At 57.3% G+C, this 17,697-nt stretch overlaps 6 protein-coding genes across 6 annotated transcripts; 2 read left to right on the forward strand and 4 right to left on the reverse strand.

The window, feature by feature from the left end:
• Positions 1-125: 125 nt before the first annotated feature.
• On the forward strand, positions 126-932 carry IUM83_10548 (Ribonuclease DdI; the record flags this gene model as incomplete). Its single annotated transcript, XM_067935060.1, has 1 exon — positions 126-932. One exon carries the CDS (start codon positions 126-128, stop codon positions 930-932), a length of 807 nt encoding a protein of 268 aa, XP_067791443.1.
• A 772-nt stretch (positions 933-1,704) lies between these two features.
• On the reverse strand, positions 1,705-2,709 carry IUM83_10549 (uncharacterized protein; the record flags this gene model as incomplete). The annotated part of the gene is made up of 1 exon (XM_067935061.1): positions 1,705-2,709. The coding sequence occupies one exon, from the start codon at positions 2,707-2,709 to the stop codon at positions 1,705-1,707; it is 1,005 nt and encodes a 334-aa protein (XP_067791444.1).
• A 6,415-nt stretch (positions 2,710-9,124) lies between these two features.
• Positions 9,125-11,257, reverse strand: IUM83_10550 (Ubiquitin-specific protease; the record flags this gene model as incomplete). Its single annotated transcript, XM_067935062.1, has 2 exons — positions 9,125-10,807; positions 10,880-11,257. 2 exons carry the CDS (start codon positions 11,255-11,257, stop codon positions 9,125-9,127), a joined length of 2,061 nt encoding a protein of 686 aa, XP_067791501.1.
• Positions 11,258-11,409: 152 nt separating this feature from the next.
• On the reverse strand, positions 11,410-12,909 carry IUM83_10551 (Pentatricopeptide repeat-containing protein; the record flags this gene model as incomplete). The annotated part of the gene is made up of 1 exon (XM_067935063.1): positions 11,410-12,909. The coding sequence occupies one exon, from the start codon at positions 12,907-12,909 to the stop codon at positions 11,410-11,412; it is 1,500 nt and encodes a 499-aa protein (XP_067791559.1).
• A 708-nt stretch (positions 12,910-13,617) lies between these two features.
• Positions 13,618-14,289, reverse strand: IUM83_10552 (uncharacterized protein; the record flags this gene model as incomplete). Its single annotated transcript, XM_067935064.1, has 1 exon — positions 13,618-14,289. One exon carries the CDS (start codon positions 14,287-14,289, stop codon positions 13,618-13,620), a length of 672 nt encoding a protein of 223 aa, XP_067791561.1.
• Positions 14,290-15,624: 1,335 nt separating this feature from the next.
• IUM83_10553 (Tyrosine-protein kinase, active site) lies at positions 15,625-16,464 on the forward strand (the record flags this gene model as incomplete). Its single annotated transcript, XM_067935065.1, has 2 exons — positions 15,625-16,215; positions 16,294-16,464. The coding sequence occupies 2 exons, from the start codon at positions 15,625-15,627 to the stop codon at positions 16,462-16,464; spliced, it is 762 nt and encodes a 253-aa protein (XP_067791560.1).
• Between the last annotated feature and the right edge of the window lie 1,233 nt (positions 16,465-17,697).

Genomic DNA, 17,697 nt, shown 5'->3' on the forward strand with positions numbered 1-17,697 from the left:
CTCAAGTCGCAGAGGACCCTTTTCGACCAATTGAAGATGGCTACATTGTAACGGCCATCTGATACTGCGGCCATGGGACTCGCAGATCTCCCTTCTCCTCCTTCCTCCTCCTCCTCCTCTAATAGATGACCACGACCGTGCCCTCGCTCATCAACAGGCTGGCGGTGGCGGCAGCGGCTCTCCTTGCAGGCGCGGCCGCAGCTAAAGAGCCTGTGTTCGACGCGGCGGTGTCGGAGCTGGCGCCCAAGCCGCCCAGCGCCTTCGACATGTACATCCTGGCGCAGAGCTGGCAGCCGGCCTTCTGCTTCGGCAAGGAGCAGCAGTACCCGGGCTGCCGCACGCCGCAGAGCTTCTGGCGCTCGCACCTGACGCTGCACGGCCTGTGGCCGGAATTGTCGGGCAGCGCGCCGCCCAGCTTCTGCTCGGGCGAGACCTTCGACGCCGACAAGATCGAGCGCGAGCTGGGCGTCGACACGCTGCACCAGTTCTGGCCCGACGTCAAGTACAGCGAGGCGTCTCCGCAGTACGCGGACTTCTGGAAGCACGAGTGGACCCGCCATGGCACGTGCTCGGGGCTCGCGCAGGTCGACTACTTCACGCACGCCATCGACCTCGAGCGCAACGAGACGCTCGCGCCGACGCCGCAGCTCATGCAGGACAATGTCGGCGGACAGGTGGATGTCCAGAAGCTGCGCGCGGCCTTCGGGGACGCCGCGCTCAAGTGCCAGCGCGCGCACGCCGGCGGTGGCGACAACAAGCACGCCACGCTCTTCTCGCAGGTCTTCACCTGCTGGGAGAAGGACGAGCACAACGTGCCGACGCAGCGCCGCGCCTGTCCGCCGCATATTCACTCGGAAGACTCGTGCGGCAAGGCCGGAAGTGTGACCATCCCGGCCTTTCCAACGGCGGTCGGCGCCGGCACCGGCGACTAGCGAGGCCCAGTTTCTTCGGCTCGGCCAGCCGAGTCACGCACGTCAAGTCAAGCTGCGGAAAAGTGCAAGAACGCGCTGACTACCTCACGATAGTCGGCGGTGAGAGCCACGAGCGCACGCTGCTGTATCCTCACGACTTGACCGGGTAGCGTTGCTCTAAACAATGTACACATCGTTCCCAACCCACCACGCGGCATTTCGTATCGGTGTGCGTGCGAAGTTTCCTCCCATAGCAACGGAACCCACGGCGCGGCACGCCACCAGCGTTGCGTTGCACCCCGCAGTGTTCGTTGGCTCGGAGCTTTTCGACCTGAGCGTGACGGTGGCTCGTGTCGTGGCTGTAGTTGCTCTTGCCTCTTGATTGAACTTGGCCGCGTGCTTGAATGCAACGCCCGCCACGCTAGCCGCAGCTGTAATGGGGCGGTCACGGTTGGTGCTTGCATTGTGGTGGAACCATGACCGGTTATCGGGTTGCACCAGGACCATGTACATGTAATGTAGTACTTGCACACAGGTGCAGCGGTTCCCGCGATCCGATCAATGCTGTAGACGCGCGAAGGCCTCGCCGTTCGAAACGCAAGAACTAGATGTGTTTGAAAGTCTTTTTATCATTACGTCGGTCCATGCTTGGATGCCGAGCACTATTGATCGGATGTACACTACTACGTGTCGCTAACTTATCTACTACCTTCACACTAAAACGCCATGTCACCAAAAAGTTCACACACAGCTCTGGGTCTTGCTTGACCCACCCGCACTAATACATCATAGCCTAGCACATGGAGGCTCGCACCAGCGAGACGCGCAGCGGCGGCAGCACTGCCGTCGATGTTGCTACTGTCACGGGTGACACACTGCGCGGCTGGGTTGAGTAGGACGCACGACGGGACACGTCGTCCGTGACGGTCAACTTGGGCAGCTTGCACACCACGGGCGTGGTGGCCGTGGCCGCAGGGGAGTACCGGGAGTTGAAGAGCGCCGGCGTGGCCTGGCGCTGGAAATGATAGGAGATCTGCGGCTCCGTGAGCTCCACGGACGCCGGGTAGCCTTGCAACTGCTGCTGCTGGGCTCGGACGACGCTGTTGATGTCGTCGTAGCTGCGCTTGCGGCCGATGGAAGCCGCGGGCTTGGGGCTGCTCTGTGTGGACGCCGGCTTGGCTGCGTGGGTGGGGCTGTCCTTGGCGCCGCCGCTGCTGGCGGCCTCGAGCGCCTGCTCCTCCTCGATGCTCTGGATGAAGGCCTGGCGGAGCGACGTGAGGTGGATGGCCGCGTTCTCCTTCGAGCGCGCCGCGGCGGGCGAGTCCTGCGCGCACGGGTAGTAGGCCCGTCGGCCGATCTTGGGGTTGATCTTGATGCCGGCGAAGACCGAGCCGGGCAGCAGCTTCTTGGAGATCCGCATGGGGTCGCAGTGGAGCTGCTGCGCCAAGTACCCGCGCAGGGTGGTGCCGTACTGGATGGCCAGCAGGCCGTCGCAGAAGTACGAGATAGTGGCGGCGGCGTAGTCCTCCTCGGCGCGCGTCCACTTGCCGCGGCGCAGCGGGCCGCTGAGTGTGAGGTCGGCGCTCGAGGGCATGGAGGCGGCCGGCGCCGGTGGCAGCTGCACAGCTGTCCGCTGCTGCTGCTGCTGCTGCTGCTGCTGCAGGAAGGCGTGCTGCGGCGAGTACTGCTGCTGCAGTGGGAATTGCTGGTTGAGCTGGTGCGAGGCGCGCAGCGGCGGCAGCACGGCGAGCGGCTGGGGCTGCGGGGCGGCGAGCGACGGCAGGTGGGTCAGCGGCATGCTAGGCTACTATCGTGAAGCTTTGAGGCTGCTGCTGCGCTGGACAAGGCCGATTCGCAAATGAGACTTGGGTCGCGAGTTGAAATGACACGAAACTCCGCTCGCTGCCGTTCCCAGACTCCTCCGCGCCAGACCGGGCGCCAAGACGCCCAAGCCTCTCTCTCACCCACCTGCGCGTGCAGAACCCCCGCGCTGACCACTATCGTCTTGCTGTAAGTAAGGCCGCCGGGATCATTGAGGATATGTCGCCACTTTCGGCTATCGATTTTGATTTTTGATGTGCAAAGCTGCGCCCTGGCCCTGGCCGGCACTTGACGCGCTGCCCCGACTGGCCCAGCCACAACTGCACTTGCTCCTCCCCAACTTCCCGCCGCCGGGGTGGCGAAATTCGCCAGTTGAGGCCGGGCGTGCAGCCTACTACTGTAGCGGAGACTTGGTATCGAAACGCTGGCGCCGCCACCTCCGCCATCGACATCGCCGCCGCAAAGCTGCTGCTTGAAGGCACCCATCCATGCATGTTACGCGCTCGATTTGTTCGAATTGGAGCGCGCCGCCACGTACGGACTGGAGGGGGCAAAACAGCTTGCCGGGAGGAAGGCAGGCAGGACACACCACGGCGCTTCTTACAGCGCAGATACAGCGCCCCAGCCTCTTCTACGCTGGAAAAGTCTCACGCACCGAGCTGGGCCGCTGCACACGCACGCGATCTCGCTGGAAAAGCCCCGCGCGACAGCTCAACGCAGCGCAGGCGTGCCTCGCATCGCGGCGTTGACGAACCGCGGGCCTCAACTGCCTTTTGACAGCTGCGGCCGCGGCCGCGCTGCCAGCAAAGGTTACTGTACGATTCTTGCCGCAAGATATACACATGGCCGAGTTAGCTCAGGTGAGTATTTGTAAATTTGCCAACATTTTTCGCCATCTCTGGGTCGCCGCAGTGTACACCTCGCTCGTGAAGACCCGCAGCAAAGCTCACGCGGAGAGGATCACCAGAAAAACCGTAGTCGCCCCCAAGCGTGGCTCGAGGCGAACTCAGAACCTATTGCGCGGATTCCGAGTCAACTATAGCCGCGCATGCGTCAGCGCGTTCGAGGGTGGTGGGCGACGAAGTCAGGCACTGCAGGCGCCGCAACGGCAGCAAGGCTGCCTACTCACTCGTAGAGGCCCGGCTGCGGAGAATTGGCCGCTTGCCGCGTTAACTCACGACGGGGGCGCCAGCGCCATGCTGGACTTGTTGTCATGCGGGTCACGGCGGGTGCGCACCCAAGCTCCTCGCCGCATCTTAGTTCTTAGTCCTGCAGCTGGAATGAGACCATGCAGAGGCGCGGGCGCGACTCACGCACGTCCAGCTTCGGTCACCGTTGGACTGCGGCGCGGAGGCCGGAGGCAGTCAGTCTCAAGATGCGATCCGCGACTTGAGCTGAGCGATATGCTCGCCGCCACGAGAGCGTCCTCCCTCCGCGCGCGTGAGGGACGCTGGCGGGCAGATCACGAGGGACTTTCCTTGGCCAGCGGACACGTCGGTGCAAACGCTTGCTTACGGGCAGGAGATCCGGGCCACGTCAAGTGCGGCGCCCGGGCTCTAGCAAAGAGCCCCGCGGCGAGAGTAGCATGGCCCCGCGCCGATGTTGGGTGGCGCCCCGAAGGCGGCGCAGAGGCGTCTCTGCAAGCACTTGGAGACATGTGAGTGAGAACGCAACAATCGCTGGCGCCAGCGCGGCCAGTGATCCGCTCGGTGCTGCAGCCTGCAGGTGCCTCGCGGTCCAGTTGCACAGCTTGGCCGCACCGCCGTCGGGTATCGCAAGGCCACTGCCGCTGCCGCCTTGTCTGGGGCCTGGAGCAGCCGCGGCGCTCTGCCCAGATAAGGTCGCTTGATCGAGGACACGTTGCGGACGCAAATGAGGCCGAGTCAGAACGAATAAGAACGGCGCGCCGGGAAGCACGACGCATTCAGCGCTCGGCGGCGGCACGTGAGCCTTGAACCAGCGGCTTCCGCCTCACCAGCAGAGAGCAGCAGCAACGTCAAGTCGCCACGAACGAAAGGAGCTCGGCGCCTGATCGCGCGCTAAAAAGGCGGGCCCGCGGGCAGTAATGCCCCGCGCCTCAACTGGCGTACACCCACGCGTGAGCAGCAGGACACAGCGCGCGATGACCACGGACTACCGCGTTGGATTTGTACACAGGATGTGGCGCATCGAGGCAGCCCGCAGGCCTAATTGCAGTGCAATTTGCAGCGAGGCGAGCGAGCGCCGGATGTCTGCGGGCAATGCAATGCACCGAGCTTTGCCATCTCAACTGCGTACAGTAGTTGCCGTTGAAGCTGCCGGCTGGGGATCGTGTTTGAACTTGACGACCAGGATCGGCGAGCTGCTGGCACGCGAGGCTCATAATCAAACGAGACTACCGAACTCCACCTGCGTCTAATCCGCGGCGGTGAAGGCGCCACCAGCTGCCGCTTCTCCGCAGCTCCTGCGCGATGCAGACTGGTGACAGGTCCCCCCAGCCGACCTCAGCCGGCGGCACTGCGGCTCGACTAGAAAATGGTCCGGACCGACTCCTTCTTCAGTTGTAGCCACCTCGCGCGTCCAGCGTAGCAGATGCTTTCGCTGCTGGGCTTAGGCTCGCTTCGCGCTGGCAGCTCTGCAAAGTCGCCGGTGTATGCACTTCTGTTGCTGTTGCTGCTGAGCCGCCTTGGCGATCCACAGCCAGAAACAGCTTCAACTAACGTATCCTGTAGGAGTGGCGGGCTCCGGGTGGGTGCGAGCCTCACACGTGAGGCCGCTCTGTTCAATTGCGCCGCCGTCAACAGCGCGGACAAGCTCACGGCGGCAACCACGAGCCACAGTGTCCTCGACTTGACGTTGTGATGGCTTGACAGAGCTGAGCTGGGCTGAGGCGTACGTCTCCGCCAGGAACACCCTCAAGTGTGGTTCTCGCAGTGAGGCATCGTGCAGCGAGAGGTTGCGACAGCAACTGCAGCTAGACCACTGGACTCCAGTCTGGAGCGGACAACAAGCACACCGTGGGCCTTGCCGTCGTGTTGCGCGGGCGTGCTGCCACGAGCACGCCATCCACTCAGCGTCGTGGAGGTGAGGGAATCAAGCGCATGACACTAAGGCCAGCGCGCACGTCGAAAATCAGCTCGCGCGCTCGTAAATCATTTCGCGGCAAGAAGGTTAGCGAGTCATTGCGAGGAGAAGTTCTCTTCGCGTCGTTCCCCCGCTGCATGTACTATCGAAGTCGCTAGTGGTCAGCGCGCGAGTTTGGTGTAGCCGTGCGGTGTGCCTACAAGTAGTCAAGCGCTTGACGGCCGTTGCTGAGACGTCGTGCTTCTGCATCGAGCTCGCGGCGGCGATGAAGTCCGGATAGACCAGCCATCAAGTTGAAGCAGTTCCAGCGCTGTAGGACGACGTAGCAAGTAATGGCTACGGTGCAATGGTAGCAGGCAGTGTGGGCCAAGTATCTACTGCAGTAGGCACATCGAACAGCGCGGTAGAGGTGCTTTCCGGCCGCAAGTGCACTCGACCAATGGCGGCCACTTGAGCGATGACGATGGCGGCTGTGCAGTGTACCGTGTCGAGTGCACCACCACTGCCGCCGCCACCACCACCACCACCACCACCACCATCGCCGTTGCTGCCGCGGCGGCTATCCACTTTCTGCAGCTATCGTTACCCTGTCTGTCCGGCGTTGGAGGACGTGGCTCACGTGCTTTCGTCGGCCCGGAATCTTCGCGTCTCCACCAAAGCTACTTGCTCTGATCCATGTGGCGCGATCGGTTAGTATGTGCCGACATTTTCAGTATCTGGACTAGCGAGTTCCGGATACAACTCGCTGGTTGCAACGCTGAGCGCCAATACTTGAATAGGAGGGAGCTCTCTACGTTTCCGACCTTCTCCTTTCCACCGCTACCCCTATCGCTTCAACTGCATCCACTCTACGAGACTTACCATATCGGGACTCGACATAACGACAACAGCGTGTGGAGTTCGCATTTTTCCGACCCCGTTTGGGTCTGACCTATTTGTACTTCGCCAGTTATTTCAAATTGGAGGGTCAAAGGAAAGTCTCTTGAGCTCCTGGTAGCTCAATCAAGGTCAAGGTTCCCACATTGAAGTAGGGACAGAATGATGTCTGACATTCACTCTACAACTTCAACTTCACAATTTAACCACTCAAGCTTGTGAGAACTACTAGTAGTAATATCCAGAGTATGGTGATCGACAACAAATACTTCTGAGCGAGGCATGCATCTCTCCTACTGCTGGAAATGTCGGCACACATTGACCGATCGCGCCGTGCTTTGCACGGGGAAGCTCTGGGTTTCAGTTTTTCAAACTTTGTATGTAAAATTTTTGTGATGATTAAATTAATTGGGCTTTCCCCTCATTTTTGTAAACAAAACTTGGCAGTCTTCTTGGAAATAATCAGAAGATGGTTTGTCTTTGCTTTGAGCCTTCGCGTGCTTCCATCGGAAGAGGCTTGGTTTCGGTCCTCTGGCGCTCAGCGTCGTAACCAGCGAGTTGTATCCGGAACTCGCTAGTCCAGATACTGAAAATGTCGGCACATACTAACCGATCGCGCCACATGGATCAGAGCAAGTAGCTTTGGTGGAGACGCGAAGATTCCGGGCCGACGAAAGCACGTGAGCCACGTCCTCCAACGCCGGACAGACAGGGTAACGATAGCTGCAGAAAGTGGATAGCCGCCGCGGCAGCAACGGCGATGGTGGTGGTGGTGGTGGTGGTGGTGGCGGCGGCAGTGGTGGTGCACTCGACACGGTACACTGCACAGCCGCCATCGTCATCGCTCAAGTGGCCGCCATTGGTCGAGTGCACTTGCGGCCGGAAAGCACCTCTACCGCGCTGTTCGATGTGCCTACTGCAGTAGATACTTGGCCCACACTGCCTGCTACCATTGCACCGTAGCCATTACTTGCTACGTCGTCCTACAGCGCTGGAACTGCTTCAACTTGATGGCTGGTCTATCCGGACTTCATCGCCGCCGCGAGCTCGATGCAGAAGCACGACGCCTCAGCAACGGCCGTCAAGCGCTTGACTACTTGTAGGCACACCGCACGGCTACACCAAACTCGCGCGCTGACCACTAGCGACTTCGATAGTACATGCAGCGGGGGAACGACGCGAAGAGAACTTCTCCTCGCAATGACTCGCTAACCTTCTTGCCGCGAAATGATTTACGAGCGCGCGAGCTGATTTTCGACGTGCGCGCTGGCCTTAGTGTCATGCGCTTGATTCCCTCACCTCCACGACGCTGAGTGGATGGCGTGCTCGTGGCAGCACGCCCGCGCAACACGACGGCAAGGCCCACGGTGTGCTTGTTGTCCGCTCCAGACTGGAGTCCAGTGGTCTAGCTGCAGTTGCTGTCGCAACCTCTCGCTGCACGATGCCTCACTGCGAGAACCACACTTGAGGGTGTTCCTGGCGGAGACGTACGCCTCAGCCCAGCTCAGCTCTGTCAAGCCATCACAACGTCAAGTCGAGGACACTGTGGCTGCTCTCGGGCGGCGTGGCGCTCGTCTTTACAATCTTTTGGTGGAGATGAATTCAAGTGCAGCCCGCGGTTGCCACGCTCTCACCACCGGACGTGCAGCGCGGAGCGCCTGACCGTCGCCGCGCATGATCACTCGTTTCAGTTTAGCCACTCGTGGTTGCCACCGTGAGCTTGTCCGTGCTGTTGACGGCGGCGCAATTGAACAGAGCGGCCTCACGTGCGAGGCTCGCACCCACCCGGAGCCCGCCACTCCTACAGGATACGTTAGTTGAAGCTGTTTCTGGCTGTGGATCGCCAAGGCGGCTCAGCAGCAACAGCAACAGAAGTGCATACACCGGCGACTTTGCAGAGCTGCCAGCGCGAAGCGAGCCTAAGCCCAGCAGCGAAAGCATCTGCTACGCTGGACGCGCGAGGTGGCTACAACTGAAGAAGGAGTCGGTCCGGACCATTTTCTAGTCGAACCGCAGTGTCGCCGGCTGAGGTCGGCTGGGGGGACCTGTCACCAGTCTGCTTCGCGCAGGAGCTGCGGAGAAGCGGCAGCTGGTGGCGCCTTCACCGGCGGAATTTGTAGCGCGACTCGTTGATTATGGGCCGCGCGAGCCAGCAGCTCGCCGATCCTGGTCGTCAAGTTCAACCACGATCCCCAGCCGGCAGCTTCAACAGCAACTACAGTACTGTACATGTACGCAGTTGAGACGGCGCATTGCATACATCCAGCGCTCGCTCGCCTCGCTGCAAATTGCACTGCAACTAGACTGGCGGCTTGCAACAGCTCATTTTTTCTTGTCGATCAACTTAAAAAAAATGGCCATTGATAAAATGTGTTTCATCATGTAACTCGAAATGAAAATGTAAAATGTTGAACTTAGTGCGTCCTCAATCCTCTTCGTTCGCTGCATTCGTCTTAATTCTGTGAGCGTTCCGTCTGGGCACGAGCATCCAGAAATGCCATAAGACCCTCACCAAGTTGACTCCAACTCTTATGCAGCGCTTGCAGGTCGTTGCCCACCTGAGTCCATAACGTCTGCAACTGAGAAGCACTTACTTGAGGTGTTGGCGAGATTGGCTCAGGAGAGGTGTCATTGCTGGAGACTTGGGCCTTGTTGCTTCTGCTCCGGCCTCGAGCAGGCGTTCGACCAGCAGACGACAGACCTTGGTATTGAGCCTGGCTGAAGCTTGCGTCCAGGCTGCGAGCGGTACCCACTCCATCTCGTAGGCCCATTCGGGGACGACTTACCACCGTCGCTGCCACCGCAGCCTTGGTCACCCTTGGAGGACGCAATGGCGGGGAACTGGAGCCTTCATGACCCGCAAGACTCATCGCTTCATCATCATCTTCGTCTTCATCACCGTCCATCTCAACTACATCGTGCTCTTCTTGCTCTTCGTTTCCGTTCTGCTCTTTGTCTTCGTCATCCTCGGCCTCTGCAGTGGCTTCTTCAGCAACCTCGGACGAGTCCGATGGCAGTGTGTCTTCGTGGGCTAGCAGCCGTCGTTCGAGCTTACTCAATGGTTTTGACTCGTTGTGCGTGTTTGGCCGGCACAGCAGGTCGTCGTTCGCAGGCAACCAAATGTCATCATCGTCGACCTGCACGTGCACCCTCAGCCCGCTGCCATCTTCGTCTGCCTGAGCCTGCATGGCTCTGCCATCCGTACTGGGAACCACCTCGATTACTGTTGCGTTACGCCACTTCGGGTGTCGAAGGTTCGGCACTTGAATGCCCACCTGAACCAACGAGTGAGCTCGTAGCGTGCTACGCCACCTCGGTATCTTCGAATGCAGCGGGGCAATACGCATGGAGGTGCGAGAAATCCATTCATCCCATTTGGACTCCCAGCTTCGATAGTGCACATGAACCTTGTTGCGCCTGGCTGCGAGAACTCGCGCCTCGAACCAGTTTCTCGAGGTGTCAAAGGCGTCCAGCAAGTCACCTTTAGCTACGTTCATTCGCCACTGCATTTCAAGACCTTGACTTGGCCATCCAATCTCTCCAGCATTGACACCCTGCAATTTTCGTTCGACAAGAAGCTCATGAATCCTCGCTGTGCCATTAGTGGTCTCACTACGATTGTCCAGGCGAAGATCGCCAAGCTTGGTATTCATCAGGGTAGCTAGACCACTTCGATCTCCCTTGAGCTGGTCTGCGTGTTCATCAAACTCAGCTTCGCTCTGCTCGCCGTCACCATCTTCACTTTGCAGTTCGCCAGCGCTCTCTTCATCGTTGCCACGGGCCTGGCGCTTCTTGGCTCGCGGCTTTAAACGTAATGATGTGGGTGGTGCGCGTGTACGCTTCATCATCTTTTCGACCGGTACCCAGATCACTTCGTCATCGCTAGAACGGGTAGTGTGGTAGCAGGCACGAATAGCTGAATTATCCGGCGCTGAAGTTTTGCTCAGCGAGGAAGTTGTATCAATACAACCCAAAAACTGAGGGAACTTTTGTCTGAAGTCTTCTGGCGCAGCTAGCCACACTTCACTAAGCAACTGCCCAAGGGTGTGCGCCCGACTGGCAAGAACAATCACGCTTTGGTCAGCATCATCGACGAGCTCTTCCGCTTCGGTCTCATCGCTACTCCAATAGAATATCTACCACCACATTCACAACAGCATACATTTGTGAGACTGCAAGTTGAGTTGACAATAAAAGCTCATGCGAACCTTGAAAGCGAAAGGATAAGCTTCGATCTGCAGCTCCTGTTGGCTTCGTTGGTAGATGACCTCGCGTCGGATCTCCCAGTCAAACCCGAGTTCGCGTGCAAACACCTCCCACGAAGATTCCGGTACGAACACGAAGTCTGCGCCCTCCTTGAGCTTCGGCTTTAAAACCGCCACCTTGCGGGCCTTGGAACTGAGTTGCTTGTCAATGATCGAGTCGTTACGCATACTTGACCCATCCTCTGCGCGTTTGAAGCTTTGAAATTCATCCCACCACGGTGCAGCAACAGCGAACCAGTGATCTCCTTCTTCGAGAGGCGTGTCGTCGTCACACAATTCTTTAGCGCGCTGGAGAGCGGGTTTCTTCAACTTCCCCGGCATGTTTTTCCAAAGAGAGGTCAAACACGGAATGAGCACGTTAGGTTAGAGGAGGAAGAAGAAGCTCGTCCCATATCGCCTGGTCTCGAACAATCTTTCAACGTGCTTAAAGTTGTATTTGATTAGCTTGCTGATCAAGTGCTGGTCGTCACAACTTAGGCTTGCTCCGTGTCAGGACAAGGGTGACGGTCGGTATAGAACTGAATGATATTGAGGTAGCCTTCAGGTCCATTTCCCATGCTTCGAACGCTGGTCTCCAGCAGTTGGACGGCTTCCTCGCCAGTTCCGCGTCGGATGAGAGCCAAAGCAACAGCCTGGTACACGTTCTTACCCCACGCGATCTCCTTTTCCTTCATGTCTTCCGCAAAGGTCAAAGCTTCGTCAAACTGCTCAGTCTCCAGCAAGGCAGTGATCGCGCCGGCGTACGCGAGTTCGCCGGCCTTGTCCTTGTGCTCGTTGAAGATTTCGAGCGCACGCAGCTTCGTCTCCTTGTTCTCAGCTTTGGCGTGCGCCATGACGACAGCACCCAGATGCCAGCCTTTCAACTCTGGGCGGAGGTTCTCAGGCATGAGGTCGTACACGTCGACCACTTTGGTCCAGCGCTCCTTGTTCCCATAAGCTGCAATTGCCGCGTTGAAGGCGATCACCATGGTAGCCACCCCCTCTCCACTATCGGCACTTGGAACAGGCGGCGTCAGAAGTCCCTGCACAAGGTCCCATTGGTCCGTCCTGCACGCGCAATGCACGAGCCAGTGGATCCCGTCGTCGGTGAGCTCGAAGCCGTTCTCCTGCAGCGTGTCTCGCGTCCCGAGCACAGCCTCCATGTCGCCCACGGCAGCATAGCTCCTCAGCACAAAGTGGTAGTGCTCACTAGTGAGCGCCACATCCAGCGTCTTGGAGCACTCAATCAGCTGCAGCACGAGCTGGTGCTGTCTGGACTTGACCGCCGCGCTCAGCGCCACCTGGAAGGCTCGGGAGGCGTAGGGCTTGGCGTCCTTAAGCATCTTCTCCAAGATCTTGGGCACCAGTTCACTTCTTCCCGCCCTGTGCGCCGCCAGCATCGCCGTGGTGCACACCAGGTTGCCGGGGCTCACCTTGACTCGTTGCACGGTGTCGAACACCTGCAGCGCCGTGTCAAAGTCCTTGGTCTTGTAGCACCTGGTGATGAGCGTCTCGAAGGGCGGTGCACGCAGCCAGAGCCTCTGGTTGTAGGACAAACTCAGCACCTGCAGGGCCTTGTCGACCTTGTTCTGGTTGACGAAGGTCGTCAGCAGCGTCGTGGCCAGCTCATTCGAGAGGCCCGAGCCATCGGCAGCTCGAATAGCCGCCAAGACCTCCAGAGCTGTGTCGACATTGCCCTCATTGGCCTGAAGCTTGGCAAGCAGTTCACTCTGCTTTGCCGCCTCTTTGGCCGATGCTTTGGCCTTCCTGGGGCGGTGGAACTTGGCTTTGGCCGGGGTTTCGACCGTGGAATCGGTTTCCAGACCCGAAAGCTGCGAGAAGCAGCGTGAAGACGAGACCAGTGACCCCCACGCAACTGCAGAGGACGGGGCGAGGTCCGTTGCGAGGAGGGACAGCCGCGTACTGCCGTGGAGCAGCGAGGCGTGACGCCCTGTAGCTAGAGCGCAGCGGATACTGCGACTGAGAGTCAGCATCTTCGAATGTGGGTCGATCGCTGATGATATGCGTTGGGTGGGTGTTTCGAAGATTGTAAAAACCTGGGGTGGAGCTGGAGTGATTTAGAAAGAACCCCGGGAAAGAAGCGGGTTATGGATGGATTTGCTTTACTCACCCACGACTGAAAAGATGAAAAAACCCGGCTGGGATTCGCACTTCAAGTTGACGTTGAACGCGAAAGAAGAGCTAACGTTAGAGGTTTAGTAGAATGCTAGCTGCATTAGACCCGGCGACTTGAAAGGTTTTCGGCCGAGAGCTGCATTAGACCGAGCGACTTAAACGGTTTTCGGCCGAGAACTGCTCCATTCCGGTGCAGAAGGGGCCACGTAGCGTTGATAGGCGTTACGGATCATGAAAATTTGAGAATTTGATGGCATGACATCACTAGCGTTGCATCGGTTGCCTTGCCATTTATTTGTTCGAGCTTCGCCGAGAAATTAATATTTAATCCCTGTCGAATGAGTAATGTAACAGCACATTGCATCCGATCGATGATATAATAGAATTTGCTGCCTCACTGCAGAACCTCAGTCGTGAATATGAATTTGCTTTGAATAGGTTATGAACTACGCTGTTCGTCCGCTTCTTTCCCTGTACAAATGTAGCCCTGTGTAGGCTGTCTTCTGGCGTCGGTACGTGATACCTTGGACGAAGGCATGCACGCACCTCCCCTCCCCAAGCGCTCCTCATGTGATGTTGACGACGACGGCAGCCGCCAGGGCCAGGCCGGCGCTGGCCGCGGCCGCCTGGCTAACCTGCTGCTGCTTGCGGCGCTGCTGCTCCTGGCGCTGCATCACGCCGTAGAACTGCTTCTCCCTGCTCTGGACGAAGGCCATGGTGCAGGGCTTGCGCGCGTTGCGAATGAGCACCTGCAGCTCCTTCATCTCGAGGTAGCGCACCACGCGGCCGTCCACGTAGCGCAGCTCGAAGCTGGCGTCCACGCCGGCCTCTTTAAGCGCGCCCGCGCACTTCTTGACGCACACGGGCGGCGGCGGCGGCGCGAACACGAAGGGGATGGCCGCGCCCCCCAACTCGCGCTCCTGCTTGAGCAGCGCCATGCGCTGCGCGAAGTTCTGTTCCGTGATGGGCTCGCCGCGCGCCTGGAGCAGCACGTCGCCCGCATGCACGTCCGGGCGGCCGGAGCGGGTCACGATGATCTGGCGCGAGGTCTCCTCCACGCCCAGCGTCACGCCCAGTGGGTCCGCGCCCCAGTACACCGAGTGCACGGCGCCGGAGGGCGGCGGCCGCATGAGCTCCAGGCCGATGGACTCGCCGCCCCACTTGAAGCGCACCACCAGGTCGTCGCTGCCGTCGTTGGACAGGAAGCTCTCGCACGTGGAGGACGCCCGCCGATCCATCGGTGCTGCAGGTAGGAGGCTATTAGGCTGGTAGAGCTATCTCTCCTCCTCTTAGCTGCGATCGACTCGATTCGATTCGACTTGAGTAAAGCGTCGTTGGTTTGTAGCGTAGCTTCTCGCTGTTCGTGGCCTGTCCCATGCCGCAGTTTTTTTTACCTCTCAAGAAGAAACCATTGGCGGATATTGTTAGAGTAGAGGTTAGTATATATGATGAATGGGCTTTATGTCATCCTATGTACCGATTTAATGGTACATCATACCTTAATATGGGAGAACACGGCGTCATGCCTAGAGAGGGGATAGTTCAGCGCGCCGTGTTCCAAATCAAACCAGTGATGGCTATTCTGTGACGCTAGATGAGTGATGGCGTTAAATCCAAGCACTTCAATTTGATGCATGCGCTACAGGTTTAACATTTGCCAGTTCTCCGACCATGGCGTAGATGGAGCTTCGCTGCGGCGTGTACGGCAATGGCCGCGTCTTCACGGCGACGACGAAGCTGGACGCAACCGTGAAGGACTTAATGCAAGTCATCGCCGTCGCTCAAGGCTGGCTGCGGTTCCCGACGTTGTACTTGGCAAAGAAAACTACGGGCTCGTGGCTGCAATAGGACGAAGAGCTTGGGCGTCTCTTAGTCGGACCGGCGAGCCACTGCTACGTGGGGCTCTGACCGTCCTGGACACTCGACAATGCCAAGTGCTTTGGCGAAAAGTTCCAGCCGATGAAGGACCAAATCCATCTCCTCGTTGAACGCTCACACATTGAGAGTGTCCGCCGGAACGCTGACATTGAAATCACCAACACAGCTCAATGCGGAGCCGTTTGGTCGCTCTCGGAGCTGCAGTGGACCGAACTGCCATCGCCGACGGAGCTGTTGGCTGTGTTTCAACGCCCAATACCTTTCGAACTGTCACTAGTGCGCGAAATTATTGAGGACAAGCAGTCGTTAATGGCCGGGCCTAAACTCCCATGTCCTATTCTAGAAACGTCAGTCAACGTGTTCTTGATGAGCTGCGAGCACCTGCACGACTCGTCAGCATCGGCTCGGATGTGGACGACCTTCTACACACGGCTGGTGTGGATTCCTTTTGAGTTGTGGTTGGCGAGAGGCTTCCCGATACAAATGATGAGGGATGGTCCTGTGACAGGACTCGGACTCCTGTCAGGTTTGGAGGAGAGAAGTTGTGCCCAGACGTCATTTTCCAGTGCGATGACTTGGTTCTGCTTCGTGGGGACGAGTACGATGCATCCATGGACATCCAGGAGGCTTGCACCAAGATGGTAGACATGATGGGCTACTGAAATCCAACGATCCATGGGGACCTGCCCTACATTCTGGGCTACGTCACTAGTGGAGCGACGCTGAGGATCGTTTCAATTGACCGCATCCTCGAGGTCACCACAGTCTTGGAGCTCGACTCGATCATTGAGAAGAAAGCGGAGGCACTGAAGGCCTTCTACAACTTGACGTTCGTGCTGAGCGAGATGGCGAAGCTACACAAGGTGACAGACCGAGTACGGCTGCTGCCTTTCAAGCCAGAGATGGATGGCAGTATGTTGCTTCTGCCTATGGACGTGTATACACAATGCATCATCGGTCGTCGAGATTGCGAGGGTGAAGAAGACTTCGCAAGACTTGCTAGCGTCTTTGGCAGTCTCCAGAAACTAAGCAACCTCGGCTCGGCAAATACGCACCTAGAGACTGTACGAAGACTGGAAGTGTCAAGCGACCAACTTGTTGTGCAGTTGAGTCTGCTACGTTTCGAGCGGATTCCTGTAGATGCAGATGAAATCCGCCAGTGGGTAGGATATATGCTTACTGCACTGAGGCACTGGCACAGCTGCAATTACTGCCACGGCGACGTCTGCTGGGAAAATGTGGTCTACGTCCCAGTAGCCAACGTTGGCTACTGGGTTCTTACCGGCGTGGACAAGTCGCGCCGGCCGGCCTCGGCGATGATCAAGTGACTTCACCCTTGCATGGACCAGAATATCTGCTTCCAGCTCGACTTGTTCCACCTTGAAATCATGATGAAGAAGTTCGAGAGGCTCCCGGAGGAGCTGTTGAAGGTCCGAGCGGCACTCTTGACAGCGTTCGATACGCCGAAGCTCACCGTGAACACCGTGATGTCGATGATGCAACCGGTGCGCCATGCGCTGAGCAGCGCTGAGTAAAGGTCTGGGGTCAAGTTTTACGTGGATGTTGTTTTACTACACTTTCCGTGTAGTTCGACTACTAGTACGAAGCAATAAGACATATTCACAAGTAGTACTTTTACGTCGAAGACCCTGTGAAATCAAGAAGTTGCTCGTGGTGGTGCGTGACAACATTTGGCCTTCAGATCTGGCTACCTTAAACGCATGTGTGTACAGCACCAAAAGAGACTCCGGACCCGCGGTGCAGTGGCACTTAGCAAGTAAGTCACTATTAGGAATCACGACAAGTTGTCCTTGCATATAAGACCGCGCAGAACACTTTCGGTCTTATCGCCTACGTGCGCGTTTCGAGTTAGCTATACTAGCGTGTATCCAGCTATTCCGGCTTCACTTTAAGCCCTTGGATGCTTCCAGATCGCTGCTAGTCTATGAGCGTTGGCGCGAGGCACCCCAGCTTATTTTTTGAAATCTCAAAAAAAATGTTTACTATGTTGTTTTTCGCGTGGATTCCGGAAATGCCGTTAGACTAGAACAAATTGGTCCATAAGTAGGTCAAAACGACACAAATCAGTTCTTCCTAAGCCATGTGGGACGACAGATCTAGATTGTAAAATGTTAGGATTGTATAGATTTGGGAAATGTAAAAATTGGGACGAATATTCATAATCACGTTTATCAATAATTGCATTAAGTACGACTGACTTGAAGTTTGGATTCAGCTGCGATATCTTCTCTGTATTAATATTCATTATAAAAAAACTGAGCTGCTGCGGGCATTGACAACGTCCGCAGCAGCAGCTCAGTTTGTTTGGACATTACGATTTTGTCTCATATTATCCTACCTTGGTCCAAAATGATACTTCCTATAAATGGTGTAGTACTAATATGCATATGCGGATACACGTGTATTATTATTATTATTATGTATTTTAATATTATTAATGTTATATAGAGTAATATAAGGATCATTACTACCAAAGCTGGACGAGTGACAAGACCCCGTTAGCTTCACTTGCGAGGCGGCACCCTTTGCGTTGGTTGCACCGATCAGGTTTGATACGTATCTGTCGAAAGCTACCTATTACTACAGGTAGTACTGTACTCCCAAGCTATACATGTACCAGGCTGTACGTTGTTTCATTGTGCGGGAGCAATCGTTCGGTTTGCTATATTGGATCGTCAACATGTGCCTGCCGCCATTCAAACCAGATTGACGATCCGTCTTGCTAGGCATACGAAGCGTCTAGTTTG

This window comes from Phytophthora cinnamomi (genome assembly GCF_018691715.1).
Source record: "Phytophthora cinnamomi strain GKB4 chromosome Unknown Contig39, whole genome shotgun sequence".
NCBI lineage: Eukaryota > Oomycota > Peronosporomycetes > Peronosporales > Peronosporaceae > Phytophthora > Phytophthora cinnamomi.